Genomic DNA, 16,688 nt, shown 5'->3' with positions numbered 1-16,688 from the left:
TCCGCATAGTTGTCCAAATTAAGGTCTTGTGAGTGTTTTATAACAGACACACGCATATACAGGAGAATCTACCGAGGCTCAGTGGTGTTTCTGCTATAGAATGTAAAATAAACTTGCATATGAGTCTGGCGGAGCTGCTCACTGTTTCTGTCAGCAACCTCCCAAAAATATCCAGCTAAAACCGCCATCAGATCGATGCGTTTCAACAGATTTAGGGTGTTTCACTGTACTTTACATTTGTCTGTATATTTCTGAATAGTAAATATTTAATTGTAGATATTCAGTCAGACCAGTTTAAAGCAGAAGCAATCTCCTTGTTGACCTGTGGTTTTCATTGAATCCGTGTATGTTTAAAAAAAAAAAATAAATAAATTAAAAACAAAAACAAAAACAAAAAAAAAAAAAATATATATATATATATATATATGTGTGTGTGTGTGTGTGTGTGTGTGTGTGTGTGTGTGTGTGTGTGTGTGTGTGTGTGTGTGTGTGTGTGTGTGTGTGTGTGTGTGTATATATATATATATATGTATGTACAAATTACATCTGTTGTGCCTTCCATTATTTTCTATTATCATATTATCATATATATATATGTATATATATATATATATATATATATGTATGTATATATATATATATATATATATATATGTATGTATGTATGTATGTGTATATATATATATATATATATATATATATATATATATATATATATATATATATATATATGTATATGTATATATGTATATATGTATATGTATATATGTATATGTATATATGTATATATATATATATATATATATGTGTATATATATATGTATGTATGTATGTATGTATGTATGTATGTGTGTGTATGTGTATATATATATATATATATATATATATATATATATATATATATATATATATATATATATATATATATATATATATATTACATTTGTTGTGCCTTCCATTGTTTTCTATTATCAGTATTTTATAAAAAAATTATAATTTTATTTAAATTTAAATATATGCAAAACTATATATGTATATAGGCCCCCAAAGTGAAAAAAGTGAAGTGAAACCCCTGCTTTAAGTCATATTAAACATTTATTTATTTTTTTATTTCACAGAAAGAAAAAGTCAGTTGCAGCGAAGTTGTCAGCAAATGCTTTACCAGAACAAGAAACTAAATCAGAAAATAATAACCTATAAAACAAGAGCTGTACATATAAAATATAGTTGTATTTAATTTAATAATAAGCATACATTTTTGACATTGGAAAATTCTGTTTTGTTATGGTGCGTTCACCCCAGACGCAGATTAAGCATCAAGTTTGAGTGATTTATGTTTGAATAGACGCGAATTGACATCTTGCCTAAGTTGGAAGCACCGCTAAAAGCCTCCAACATCCAAGTATCGTTTCTGGAGGAGTTTATGAACCCACAGAGCTGGGTGCACATCTCAATGGATCTAGTGGTCTCTTGAAAGAGGTGCTTAACGTACGCAGTTTTTCAGCCCTCCTAAAGCACAAAAAGCACTGATAATTTAATCTTTTGCTGGGATGTCAAACTTTTTTCCTGGAAGGCCGCAGCCCTGCACAGTTTTGTTCCAACCCCCAAATAAACAGTCCTTCAGGCTTGTTTGAAACCTACAGGTAAGTGTTGTAGCAGGGTTGAAACTAAACTGTGCAGCGCTGCGGTCCTCCAGGAATTGAGTTTGACATCCCAGGTCTATTGTTTAGTGAATTTGACGTACGAATGTAAGCTCAATGTTCTAGCATGTGAATATCCTAATTTATTTGTGCATGCCGCGTCTGGTGTGAACACAGCATCAGTGTTGTTAATGCAGTTTGGTGGAACTGATGTTACATTTTTATTATAATTATTATTATTACAATTAGGTTTTTCACAGTTTATATGTATAATTAACAGTTTTAAGGATGGTCATTAATTGTGTTGCATAGTAGTTGTTTTTTTTGCAAATTCTCTGTACTTTTAATTTGGTACTATAATTAATTCCGTCTTAAAAAGTCTTAGGGTGCTTTCACATCTGTAGTTCGCTTCATTTGGTCCGGACCAAGCGCAATAAATGATACATTGTTGCATCTTCTGCCGTTTTTGGGTCGTTTTCACACCACACTGCTGGCTTTGGTCCCAACCAGTTGAAACGAACCAAAATGCAGTCATCTGACAAAATCCACATCTCTCATTGGCCAGATGTTGTTAAACATATTTCCTAAACTGCTTATTGATTGGTCAGAATTCACGTGCGGGAAAATGCCAGTGAACTCCCGCAGGTAAACAAAACCTTTTACTCTGGAGGGACGACTGCGCTGGCTGATTGTATCCCTGCTTTAGACAAACTATACATTACGAAAATAAAGCGCGGCCGCGGCTGGAAAACAGTGTTTAATGCATCGCTCGTCACTTCAGGAGGAGCCGTGAATTAATTTAGCTAAACTGCAACATGGTCATCTTGTGGAAATATTACCAACAATCCATCAGGTAATGTTTTCCCCCCCTCTCTCTCTGTTGGTAAAGCGCTGTCAACAAATATTTTCCTCCATATCCCATAATGCACAGCGCATCGGCCTACGGCATCGACTTTTTGCGGTTGGACCTGTTTTAGTACGGATCATATTCTCACCGCAAACGAACCGCTCCAGGGTTCGTTTGAAAGGCTACCGAGACCACCTCTTCAAGCAGGTCTCGCTATTTGGTCTGCTTTTGGTGCGCACTCGAGTACGACTGCTGCATTCTCACCTGCCCAAACGAACCGTACCAAAAGGGGAAACGAACTCTTGTGCGATTCAATCGTACTAAATAAGGCAGGTGTGAAAGCACCCTTAAATATAACTCTTAGAAACCTGCAAACACCCTGTAATGAGTTATCTACTCTGCAGCACTACAGTATTTACTGCTGTTGTTAATGATGATACACACGCCTGCACCACTTGTATTGTATTCATTATGACTTCTAGATACACCGGGTATATACAGTAGTCGATGATTGAAGTACATCAAAAAAAATTGATCAAAATTGTCCTAAGACCGCAATGGCGGTTATTGAATAGTTTAAGGACAACTTTGGCGAAAGATTTTGATCCACTTCAAATGTTGACTGCTGTAAAACTGTATTTCCCCAACAACAAAATTGTGGCTTGGGAAAATTCTAGTATTACAAGCCACAGTGCCTAGTGAGCAAAAATGTTTGTCAACCCTTGTCATTTAACAATGTGAATAACTATCCCATTGATATCAATGAAATCGATGTTTGGCGCTGCAGGAGGAAAGCAGAATGGCTACTCGCGGGGAGGCAGAGGCATGGATCTGGGAGGCTATGACATCTGTGACAGCCGTTCCTCCCTCATGAGCAGTGAACTGGAATCGAGCAGCTGTTTTGACTCGGATGACGGCTCCACCAGCCGGTGAGACTCACAGCATTTGTTCTATCTTAAACCAATGCACTCAATATGATTACAATCACAGAAAGCCCCGGTGGCTATGGCTTTTCAGACCTCACACTTGCAAATGTTGGACAATCATAAATCTAGTTTGTGGACACTTGGGTAAATTGTTTTAAAAAGTTGTAGATTAGAATTATTGATGGAGTTTAAAACTCGTGCACACCGGGACGATCATGGCCAATGTTTATTGCCTGGTTACTAAACAAAGGGGTATTAATATGAGTGTGCACACTGATGCTCAAAATGCAGAAAAACAAATCAAACTCATCTTTTTGGTTTGACCCAACACGTTAAAAACTGGATGACAATCAGATTGTCGCTTTTGTCCTATCAGCACAGGAATTGCAGATCAAACAGGATTCATTTCACCTAATTTTCTTTAATGGTTTGTAACTTTTTCCCACAAACAGAAGTGTAAAGTGTTACATGATAAAAACACAAAGAAAAAGCATTAGGGTGATGACTTTTATGCAACAAGGGAGTGTCGGAAGCCTGAAGTGCCATCTTGTGTACCAGTGTATTGATTTAGCATGTTCAATCGGCTCATCGCCAGTGAAACTTGCTTGGACAGGAATGTCAAAATAGGTGTTGAAAATGCTGTCAACATGGGGGGAGCGATAAACGTTCCAGTGTGCATGAGGCTTTAGGTTCAATAACTGATTTATACATGTTTTGTTAGAATCTATTTTGTGGTAATAAATGTATTTTTATGTTATGCTCTTTACACTTTCAGGTTTCCTACATTTGGGAGATTAAAGTCGCTGTTTAAACATAAACAATTACAAATAGCAAAGTCTAACTGATCTGTTTAGCTTTGTTTTTGAACTCCTTTAACCCTTAAAGACCTAGAGGTATTTTGTGGGCACCTAATGCGCCTATATTATTATTTTTTTTAAAAGTAGTTTTATTGTTATTTTAGCAGTCAGCCTCAAGTGTCATATATTTTTTTAAACAGGAGAACCCGAAGCTTCTATCTGTATCATTTAAAGGTCCAGTCTAAAACTTTTTTGGTCCAAAAACATATGAACAGACAGAAAATATCCCAGAATTTTAAGAATTTTTAAAAAAGTGGCATTTTCTAGTTATTATAAACAAAACCTCATGTAGTTTTTTTTTTTTTTCTTTAGAAATACACGCTATGATGTTTTATTCTTCCAAAGTAAATTTTGTCTACATCCACTTTTCCCTGAGCAAGTTATAGCAATTTATTTCAATGTTATTCTAAGGTTTTTCAGTGGGGAAACAACTAGTGCATTTATTTACTGACAATGTATTTGCCCAAAAGTTCTGGGAATGAACTAAACATAAAGATTGTTACAAAATAACAGAACACTTAAGCAAGTTTGACTTTTTTCCAAATAATATATTTTCAGTTACCATAAACAACACCACTTATAGTGAACAAATAAAAAATAAGAAATTAATAAATAATGCTTTAAAGTCCAAATAAACATGGTGCAAATCGTCAGTAAAAAAATTAGATATAAATATTTACTATACTATAAATAGTTGCATAACTAAACTAGATTCAATATGGACCATCCTTAGGTTTTATGTGCCAGCATGGATATGGCTGCTGTCTCTCAACTTTTGCGTTGCAGACAAACAGCCGCACCGTTATTTGCGTCCTTTGAAAACAGCAAGACCAGCACTTTGTCTTTGCTTTGTCACTGTTTACCCTTTCGAAAGGGTACCAAACGGGAGAAAGGGTACAAAAAGGTGGAGCTACACGTGCAGCTGAACGCTGATTGGTTACAGAGATACGTCACGAGCTCGTGGAGCTACACAGAACGTAAACAAAGGAACCGCCATGTTTTTTTAAATACAAAGCCGAGACATGACATGAAATACTATATGCATATAATAACCAGCCATGGATGACCCGGGCTCAAACAAACTTTGTCGTCGTCTCGATGAGAAATCTGCCGTGTCCTGTTGTTGTTTTACGAGCCCATCTAAAAGTGCGTGCGGTATTCGCTTTCTTCCGGGAGCTTGCGATTGCTTCTATATTTGATATAACAAAATTCTTGAGCTGATGATAATAACGTGAGTGTGATGATTGAAATGTCTCCGTCATCTGATCCAATTAGAAAAAAAGGACAAGCGCGAAGTGAAGCGGGAGTGAAACGCGGGGAAAAAAAAGAGAAGCCGTCAAAACACAAGAGCAAAAGTGTTTTAGCAACCTAAATCATGAACAAACTGCCATGTTTATATTTGTCTTTTGGATTATTATGAACTGGGCGTGACAAAATTACTCTCTAACAGAGCTTACATGTGATGGTGAAGATTACAAACACAGATGAGAGGTTTGCGCTGACTGTGGGCTATATTGCATGTTTTTGAACTCAAATAAGTACTAAATGTTTGCTGTGTGTAGTTTTCTGTAATTAATAATATATCGGAGACTGTAAGGGGGGTGTATGTGTTCATATGTTGCATTTATGTATTTATTTTATATAATTACAAACGTTACAGTAGCCTATTTCGCACTGTCATTGATCTGCAGTTATAATCAAATCATGTTCATAGAAAAGTTAGTAATAAACATTTATAAACAAGTATTTATTTGTATAAAGCATCTGTTTTGTGAGAAGTGCTTCTCATATGATATGTAAGCGACCCGTACAGCTTTACTGTAGACATTTATTCGAGCGAGCATGACGTCGACTTAAACTTCGTCATACACCACGCCCACCAAAAGGGTACCCTTTGTGGTGGAAACGCAAGCCTTATAAAGGTGACCCAAACCGACCCGAACCATACTGTACTGTACCAGTCAGTGGAAACGAGGCATAAGGTGACAGTTGACCGTTGGGCTTTGTCGGTCAGTGTTGGTCCAGCTAGTTGGTTTGGTGTGTTTGTAATACGTTCCCTCTCATTGGGTTAATGTCAGAGCTTGTTGACCCGATTCAGCATGTAGAATAAAGAAAGCGCTCTGATTGGTTATTCAGCAACAAATCAGAGTGCAAGTGTGATGTAGTGAAGTGATGTTGCAAGTAAACTATTCAAGGCACGTTTTTCAAATATTTGCAAACGTTTCAGTCAGCGTTCCTTCATTTGGTGTGTCCACCGGCATCCCTTAACCCAGGGGTGTCAAACTCAATTCCTGGAGGGCCGAAGCCCTGCACAGTTTAGTTCCAACCCTGCTCCAACACACTTACCTGTAGGTTTCAAACAAGCCTGAAGGACTCAATTAGTTTGATCAGGTGTGTTTAATTAGGGTTGAAACCAAACTGTGCAGAGCTGCGGCCATTTTGGAACTGAGTTTGACACCTGTGCCCTAACCCATCGTTCGTTAACTCTGTTAGCAAAACAAGTAAATACTGTATATTATCAATGCATAAATACTAAATTAAGTACATTCAATGCATAAGAACATAACGGCAGAGAAGAACTGCATATAGAGGGGATAAAAAAAATAACAAATTTATTAATTTATAATAATACAAAACAAATTAATTCGCAAAAAAATCTTCTAATAAAATGGGGAAGGTTACAGGTTGCGGCACTAGGTGTAATAGGCAGGGCTTTGATATAGTCCAGGAAGGCATCCCAAGTCTTCTAAAAGGAATTGAGTTAGCCGGAGAGTAAGCATCTTAGCTTTTCAAGTCTGATACAGTAAAAAATGTCCTCTATCCACATGTCATGTAGGATGGGAGTTTCTGGTGTTTAAAGACATAGGCAACACACATTTTTCATTCTTATTTTCGCTTTTACACTGATTCTGGGAACACTTGAGGCTTGCATTGCATCTTGTAAGAGCATTAACAGGACCACTTTAATAAATATTAATAAAAAAAATAAAATATCACTCACTTTTTTTATTAACTGACTATTGATTGGTTTCCTTTAAGATTTTATTAATAAAACCACAGAGGTTTCTGTCCCTTCATTGAAAGCCCATTCCAGTAAAACTTTCAGGAAAATCAGAAATGCTTGATGTTCATATTGTGAGCATAAACTATTAAGACATGAAACTCCAAAACAATGAAACTAATAGAAATACTAGCATATCATCATTAATACTAAAATGACAGAACAAAACATGTTTAAAATTAAATGAAAGTTTAATCAAACAATATCTTCATTTGTTTTTCAATGAGTGCAAATCATGAGATTGAGTAAAACATTTGTGTGTTTGTAAGCTAACCATTTAAGTGTTTTTAAGTTCTGTTCAAGGTAATTAGTATTTTCTGTGGCTTCTATTAAATGAGAAGCTAATCATATGGTGTTTATTCAGTTTCAGCAGTGTTACAGAGCAAAGTGGCTCATCCAAACTAATGACAAAAAAACCCCGGCGGCGGAGGCGCAAGACCAGAGCCCAGCAAATGGAAAGGGTGAGAGACACGACAGAGCTCTTAAATCACAAACAATATATATAAATATACTGCCTTTAAACCGATTTTTCTGCATCTCTTTTTAGTCTTCATCATTCAGTAGCATCACTGACTCCACTATGTCCCTGAATATCATCACTGTCACTTTAAATATGGGTGAGTCTGCAGTATACGTTTGTTGTGTGTCGAGTTCAGAATGCAGCAAATTCCTGAGCTTTTTTGGATTGAAATGATCTGCTTTGTAATTTGTAAAATATTAAGGGTACGGAAAGTATTCAGACCCCTTTAAATACTTCACTCTGTTATATTGCAGCCATTTGCTAAAATATTTTGTTCATTTTTTTTTCATTAATACACACACAGCACCCCATATTAAAGAAAATAGAGAATTGTTGACATTTTTGCAAATTTATTAAAAAAAGAAGAACTGAAATATCACATGGTCTTCAGTATTAAGAACTTTTGCTCTGTATTTAGTAGAAGCACCCTCTTGATCTAATAGACGAATTACCATGTTTGTAAACATTCAGGATGCGTGCTCAGCGAGGCTGCAGAAAAAACCCAGGCAGTGCTAGCATTTATAGCGAGGGAATGACATCTGAATGACATCTAATGACATCCGAGTTTGTTGTTGTCATTATGATTTAAATTTTTTTTTTTTTTTTAACAGCCACTTTAGAAATATCATATCTTGAAAAAAAATAATAATAACATGTTCAATACTTATTTTCCCCACTGTATATAATAAGAGTGATATTATGGATGTGAAAACAGCACATTAACAAAGTCAGCTAGTTGCCTGAAATCTTTCTATCTTTACTTAATTCAGAGAAGTATAACTTTCTGGGCATCAGCATCGTGGGTCAGAGTAACGAGCGGGGTGATGGAGGAATCTACATCGGCTCCATAATGAAGGGTGGAGCAGTGGCGGCTGATGGGCGGATCGAGCCCGGTGACATGCTGCTGCAGGTGAGGACTGGAACGACTACGCATTCAAGTTAAGACCGTGGGAGAGAAGCCTGTTGTATCAGTTCAGATTTGTGTTTTCTCCCAGGTGAACGACATCAACTTTGAGAACATGTGCAACGATGATGCTGTGCGAGTGCTGAGGGAGATTGTGCACAAGCCTGGGTGCGTTGCATCACAAAACACTCTGTCATGTTATGTTTAGTTAAATCTACAAAAGTGTGTTAACTACTGCAACATTTGTATCTCACTCTATTTTTTTTCCAGACCTGTATCGCTTACTGTGGCCAAATGCTGGGACCCAAACCCTAACAGTTGCTTTGCTTTGCCGAGGAGTGAGTGTTCAGTTTTCTTACACTCTTTTATACAGTAAACAGATAGTAAGCAGGGTTTTAAAAGGTATTGGTCATACTTTACAATAAGGTTTAATTAGTTAATGTGTTTACTAACATGAACTAATTATGAACAATACTTGTACAGCATTTAATAATCATAGTTTAACATTTACTAATGCTTTAGATAAATCTATATTCATGCTTGTTAACATTAGTTAATGCTCTGTGAGTTTACAATGAACAGCTGTATTTTCATTAACTGATGTAAACAAATACTGTAATAAATGTACTTCTCATTGTGTAATTGTGTAAGTATATGCTAATGCTAAATGCTAACTAACATTTACTAAGTGTAACCACAGTATTAAAGGTTGATAATCCTATTTAGAGACAATTAAGGCCCTTAAAATGTATTTTAAAATTCTTGAATGCTGTTTTCTAAGGTATACAAAGTATCATGTTTTCGTTTTGTATATTTGTCTGAAGAGATTTTAGATTTGTTATTTTTTTAAGCGAGTTTATTGATTGCGCAGTTAAGAAGTGGGATTCTGTGTGGATTATTTACGCAGTTCCACTAGTTTTGTTGTCATTTTTGCACTCACTAACTGCTGTATTATATCACAGGTCACTTTACAGACAATAATATGACTCAGATTCAACTTTATTATCCTGTTTAGGGAAACTAAAATTGCAGCAAGGTGCTGTTACACAGGCCAAGTTCCATGTACACATTAACAAAATATTACCACACAACATACATCATTTTGTAGGCGCATCTCCCTCCCCCCTGAACTCATTTAATGACCTAATGGCTGCCATTATAAAATAATTTCTAGTTCTGTTTGTTCTGCAAATTGGAACTCTAAAACAACTACCTGATGGCAGCTGCTGAAACACAGTACAATGGGTGATCCGGGGTGCATAGGATACCCTGAACTCTCTTTAAAACATAATTATGGTATATTACCATTGAACCAGTTTGGTTAAAACTGATGATCTTGCCTGCCGCCTTCACCAGGCTACTCAACCTGTTCTTATTCGCTTCATACTAATTTAATTTTCTTCCATTGGGGAAAAATAAAGAGTCAACTGATGTATGTGTCCACTTAACATAAACAGAAAGAGTGATTGCTAATTTGCTCTTATTATTTATTAAACTAGGCACATCTAAGACTATCTTACAATAAATATATAGTAACTGTACGTTGACATAACTGGATAAATCTAGAGATGAGGTCTTAAATAGTATGGAAAGAGTCTTAAAAAGAATTAAATTGACCTCCAAAATTCCTGTAAAGCATCATAAAATTCACTACTGTTGCAAAAGTTTGGAGTCAGACTATTATTTTGGTTACTGTAAATATGTTTTATAATGTATTTCAAAAGATTTCTCTTTCAAATCAAAGAGTTTTAAAAACAGAGTACCCGCGAGGTCTTAAAAGCATTGAAAAAGTCTTAAAACTAATAATTTCAAATTAACGCCTTGATAGCCTTGACTTTGGTATACAAAGTCTTGGATTTCGTTACAAAGGTCTTATTTTATTTATTTATTTTTGCCTTTTCTAGGATTAAGCTTATACCATAACAAAATTAACTGTTACTAATGTTGGCTAATTTAAAAATTCATGCTGCGTAATGTTGAGTGCATCTCGCGCTCAACGTCATAGGAGAAATTGTGAAAGCGTGCGCACCCGTTACTATGGTTACTAGGCAAGTGATGTACAGAAAAAGATTGTCTCTAGCCTAGTTTGTCGGCTAAAATGGGAAAGTGTCGGTTTTAAACGCTGTGGCCAAGGAATTACGTATGTGTCAAGTATGTGCCAGGAAATGACCGCGAGGCCTACTGCTGTTGCTGCCGGATTTCTTTTAAGCTAGCGACGATAGGTGTTACGCCCTGGACTCCCATATGAAGGTTGCCAAACACACCATGTGTAGTACTGCTCGCCAGAGCCAACCACCTATTGTGCAGTTCTGTGCAGCGGAGACCTCTTCGGTTACTGAAACAGCTTTGGCTATCAATGGAAAAATTTCTACATTAGAAGCATTGCCACCACAGCCAAGGAACATCCTATCTTATTGTGGCTCAACACCCACTCTACAGCAAACGCGTAGAGAAGAAGCCACAAACAGAAGTTGACAGAACTTGAGAGTCTGGGCGAAAAAATTGCAGCCAAGGCAATAGAGCTGCGAAGGCTGTAGTGTTCAACACCAAGTTCAAATTTATTTGTTTATTAAAAATCAAACGTGTGTTACGCTGTTGCGTATGTATTAATTAAACCTGACAATTTAAATCAAATGTTTTATTTAATTCAAGTAGTCATTTGTATATAATTATTTTCTAGGGTTCAAAATTTATACAGATTTTACATTTTTCCCTGATACTTCTGTCGAAGTGGGTACGAAGTTGGCATTGAATTTCATTTAAAATAGTATTAAAAAGATCTTAAAAAGCCTGAATTTCATTTGGAAGAACCTGGGCATACCCTGTAAAAAAGGTGTTGCGTTTACCAAGATACTTTGCCACATTGCAATAAATGTGAGTAGTGCAGCATATTAGAATGATAGGATTATGTGACTCTTGCCATGTTTAATAAATGGTGGTATATATTAAACAAACCAAGACCATGTTACAAAGTCATGTAACAATGACCATTAAAGTAATAACAACTAATAAAAATGAATCCATTATCATTACAAACGTGAACAATTTTAATGTATTTTCATGCCAAAGTAATAAATGTTACAAATACAAATTTTTGTTTAATATACAGTTGAAGTCAGAAATAGTAACCGTCTTGAAATATCAGCCCCCTGTAAATTTTTCCCCAATTTCTGCTTAACAGATTTTTTTAGCACATTTCTAAACATAATAGTTTTAATTACTCCTTTCTAATAACTGATTTATTTTGTCTTTTGACTAGATATTTGACTAGATATTTTTCAAGATACTAGTATTCAACTTACATTTTAAGACTTAACTAGGTTAATTAGTTAAGTTAAGGTAATTGGGCAAATTATTGTATAACGATGGTTTTGTAGACAATCAAAAAAATCTTGCTTAAGAGGCTAATAATATTAAATAAAAAATAAAAACAGTTTTTTCAATCTAGCCAAAGTAAAACAAATAAGACTTTATCCAGATGAAAAAATGGAAATACTGTAAAAAATCCCTATAAATATGAGCAATATCACACGAGTAGCAGTGCGATATGGCTGTATATCGGCACTGGGAGGCGTGCGGCCGAGTGCCATAGTGCCCCCACCAGTGCCAATATAAAGCCATATCGCACTGCTATAAGTGTGATATTGCGTTTATACAACAGTTTGACCGCATAATTGTGTATATAAAAACAAAATCAAACATGGAAAGTCTCAAAAACCCTTTTGTATGAGGAACTAACTACTTCTTCCTTGGATTCAATTCATAAACTGACAGTTAAACAACTGAGCGAGCATCTTTTACACTTTAGATCTGTAGTGTCTGCTTTTTGCTGGTTGTATGTGGGTGGAGTAATACACAGAGTAAAGAGGCTGTACGGGTTCTGATATTACTTAAATATATCACGGCTATCAGCCAATCAGATTCAAGAACCAGACAGAACTGTTGTGTGTGTGTGTGTGTGTGTGTATATATATATATATATATATATATATATATATATATATATATATATATATATATATATATATATATATATATATATAATAAGTATATAAAAAGTAATTTTGTAAAAATTGGGTAAACTCGCCTGTTTTGCTCAGCTTTAAGTTCTGGTTTCCTTCTCTCCAAGGTGAACCCATCCGGCCCATTGACCCTGCAGCCTGGGTGTCCCATACAGCAGCCATGACGGGTGTCTATCCTCCCTACGGCATGAGTCCATCCATGAGCACAGTCACCTCCACCAGCTCCTCCATTTCCAGCTCCATCCCCGAGACCGAGAGTAAGACTTCTGCTCTCTTCACAATAGTTCAATAACATGTGACGTCATTCTTGTCTAAAATCATGTGTGCTGAGCAAAGACGTGTTCTGTTTTTTGTGCGAGTGGTCTAATCATTCCACCTAGTGAATAACAAAATATAAATTTACTTGTATTTAAATATATATGTATGTATATGTGTGCTTATATATGGGTATTTCTTTTGTCTAGGTCATGGAATGTCAGTGATTTTTATTTATTAATTATATATATATATATATATATATATATATATATATATATATATATATATATATATATATATATATATATATATATATTTAAGTAATTTTACATTTTACTTTCCATTTATCAAACTTGTAATTTGTTGCGTGTGTAGCCGATATTAGATGGCATAAATTGTCGTTGACCAAATTGAAATATTGCTAATTAGGTTGCGAGCTTTTGTTGTTGTTTTTGGGCCTCTGTTACCAATATTTTTTCATGTATTTAAAATATTAGATTGATGTAAAATATTCATTTAATGCAATAATCAGTTGTATTAATGTTTAATCTAATCAATAAGACTTAATGTGCCTCTTGAATTAAATAAGGCAATTCAATTGAACCTTCAGGCCAGCTTTGCTTCGGAGTTCTTAAAACAGATGTGACCTGACAACATATGATTGAAAGATAGATTTTTCTTTTTGTCTGCTCAGTTCTCAGGGAACAATCAGGGAATTTAATATTATACAACACCAAATCCCAAAAACTTGGGACAGTATGAAAACACAAATAGAAAAGAAGTGAGGAAGTGTTTCAGGTGTAACTTTTTCCCTCCAAACAAGCCTTAAGGTGGGCAACAGTACATAGTCTTCATGTCGCATTTTGTGCTTCAAAATGCACCACACATTCTCTGTTGGAGACGGGTCAGGACCGCAGAAAGGCCAGTCAAGTATCCTCTTCCTCTGCAACCAGGAGTTTGTAATGTGTGCAGAAGGGGGTTTCCTCTTGTTGAAATTTGCTTAGGCGTCCTTTGTAAAAAAAAAAAAAGGCAGCATGTTGTGCTCTAAAATCTCTGTACTTTTCGACATTAATGGTGCCATCGCAGAAATGCAAGTTACTTTGCCAAGGGCACTGACACAACCCCATTCCATGACACTCCCTGGCTTTTGGACTTGCTGGTAACAGTCTGGATGATCCTTTTCTTTGATCCAAAGCACACGGCATCCACTTCTCTAAAAATACCCAAAATACTGATTTATCAGACCACAGTACACATTTACACTGCGTGATGGTCCATCCCAGATGCCTCTAAGCCCAAAGAAACATCACTTCTGGACTCTGTTAACATAGGGCTTCCTTTTGGCACAGTACAGTTTTAACTGCCATTTGTGGATGTAACTGCGTATTGTGGTACAAAGGTTTGCCCATGTGGTGATTGTGGTGAGCAGCTCCAACACTCTGGAAGGATTTTCCACTCTCCTTAAGAACAGCTCCAACTTTTAAGTCTTTTCAGAGGTCAATAGCCGCGTTTCCACTATCGCGCCTAAAGCGAGCAAGCCAGGGCGAGCCAAGGCCAGTGGCGTTTCCACTGTCACTTCCGGGGCCTAATCGGGCCAAAGCGGGGCTTTTATTGGGGCCAGCGGCCGGCCTTTTTCGGCCCGCCGAATACCTTGGGCCAAGGGGGGCCAGCTGGGGCTTCGGGGCGGAGTGAAAGGAGAGGCGGGCAGTTTTCTGATCGCACATGAGTACATGCGCCAAACAAATAAACTAATAAGGGAAAGAAAACATCTAGCATTATAGTCTGGGGTCTTTTTGCTTATGATCGCACTTATGTTTCCCTTTTAAATGTAAGGCTGATAAAATAATAAAGTAGTTTTAATTTATAGTGACGTTCTTTGCTGCGTCCTCCTTTGTTTCAATAACGCATAATAATCTTTACACCATATTAAAACAAAGCAGACAGTAAAGGTTTTCGAGAGTTTTTGTCAAGTTTAAAACGTTTGTTTTTGCGCGTTTAATGCCTGTATGTGTGTATGAGACCGGGCAAAAGCGCTCCTTCACAGCTCTGTTATGCCGCGAGCGGCTTTTTTCTTTATTTATTTTGGAGATAATACACAATATAAATACAACAGAAGGACATAAAACTTAACAAAATACGTGCCCACTTTAGTAGACTTTAAACAATATAGTGTCATATCTTGATAAAATAGCCTAAGCTATAATGAAATATAATTTAAAGAATTACAAATATCGGATATATATAAAATCGCATTAAATAAATAAATAAACCAATATAAAATAAACAAAAGCTAGCTATATGTAGGTAGCCTATATACAATACATAAATCAAACCGTTTTAAAGCCACATAGCCTATAACTTTTATTTTACAAAGACCTGTCTGAAAAAAAAAAGATTTTCGATATTTTATAAAAACAATTAACACCGGAGAAGGTTTGAAATATTATTTATAAAGTATTTGGATACGATGATATGAATCAAATCGCGCAAACAGAGCATTTTTTGGGTGAGTGAAAGCAGAATCTCCTATACCTTTTGTTCTGTCACTCAGTCCTGCGCAGCGCTCGCTGCTTTAAACGCATATGGGGAAAGTCCAAACACAAAATGTGTTCTATATCCTCAAACAACTGTTTATGTTTTTATATGACGTGGTTAAATTTATAAATGACACTTTAAATGAAGAGCTTTAGTGAATAGCTGCTGAGCGCAACAAATATGGCTATTTATCGCTCTTGTGCTGAAACACTTAACACGACGTCTATCAAAACGAGGATGTTATAAAATACATGCCATATCGAGTTATAAGGGAGAATTTCTGTGGCTTTATATTATGGATGTGTGCGCTCTCTGTGTTGGGTCCCTGCGTTCGGCGAGGGCAGTCGATGCACAATGCCAACAGTCGGTCGGCGAGTAAACAAATGTCATGAATGGAAATACACAGGTCTGTGCGTATAGACATTTCATGTACTGCTGTACAGTAACGTGTCATTTGTTTGTTTCAGTTGTCTTCATTTTAATGATTTTGTTTCGTGATGATTCTATGGTGTGCTTTATCTGCCTAATTCCCACTGAAGTGGGCGGGTTGTGTGACGTTTGATTCGGGGACGTTCTGTGGGCGGTGTTTGTGTGACGCGCAGTGAGCTATTAGCCCGACAGTGGAAACGTGACATGATTTCGGCCTCATTTCTCAACCTCCCGGGCTATTGGGCCGGCCCGGCCCGATTAAAGCCCTGGCTCGCACTGGCCCGATAGTGGAAATGCGGCTAATGAAAACTGATTTTGAGATCACAGTTGTTCAGCTTAGGCTTGCATCATTGTCCTTTACACACTGAAATTTCTCCAGATTCCTTGAATCTCTTACTTCTGCTATGCACTGTTGAAGGTGAAATATCCAAATATCTTCCTATCTTTCTTTGAGCACATTGTTTTTAAACATTTCAATTATTTTCTTAGGTATTCGTTGGCAAACAGGTGATCCTCTGCCCATCTTTGCTCCTAAAGGACTAGACCTTTCTTGGACGCTGCTTTTGTACCGAATCATAGTTACAATCACCTGTTGACATCACCTGTTTCAAAAGACATCATTATTTGAACAATTTACCTGATTAAGGGCCTACTCACACTATGCCATCCGTACCGTGCCCAGGCCCGTT

General features: G+C 36.4%; 1 protein-coding gene across 1 annotated transcript in view; it reads left to right on the top strand.

Annotated features, from left to right (window-relative positions):
- dvl3a (dishevelled segment polarity protein 3a) overlaps positions 1 to 16,688 on the top strand; it is a 41,476-nt gene that overhangs the window by 16,291 nt on the left and 8,497 nt on the right. The window contains 7 exon segments of the mRNA NM_131757.2: positions 3,275 to 3,416; positions 7,696 to 7,792; positions 7,879 to 7,948; positions 8,622 to 8,761; positions 8,847 to 8,923; positions 9,026 to 9,093; positions 12,885 to 13,034. Coding sequence (NP_571832.2) covers positions 3,275 to 3,416; positions 7,696 to 7,792; positions 7,879 to 7,948; positions 8,622 to 8,761; positions 8,847 to 8,923; positions 9,026 to 9,093; positions 12,885 to 13,034 — 744 coding nt within the window.

The sequence above is a fragment of the Danio rerio genome, chromosome 2, assembly GCF_052040795.2.
Source record: "Danio rerio strain M-AB ecotype USA chromosome 2, GRCz13ab, whole genome shotgun sequence".
NCBI lineage: Eukaryota > Metazoa > Chordata > Actinopteri > Cypriniformes > Danionidae > Danio > Danio rerio.
The sequence above is the reverse complement of the archived record's forward strand: the minus strand, read 5'-3'. Positions and strand labels throughout refer to the sequence as shown.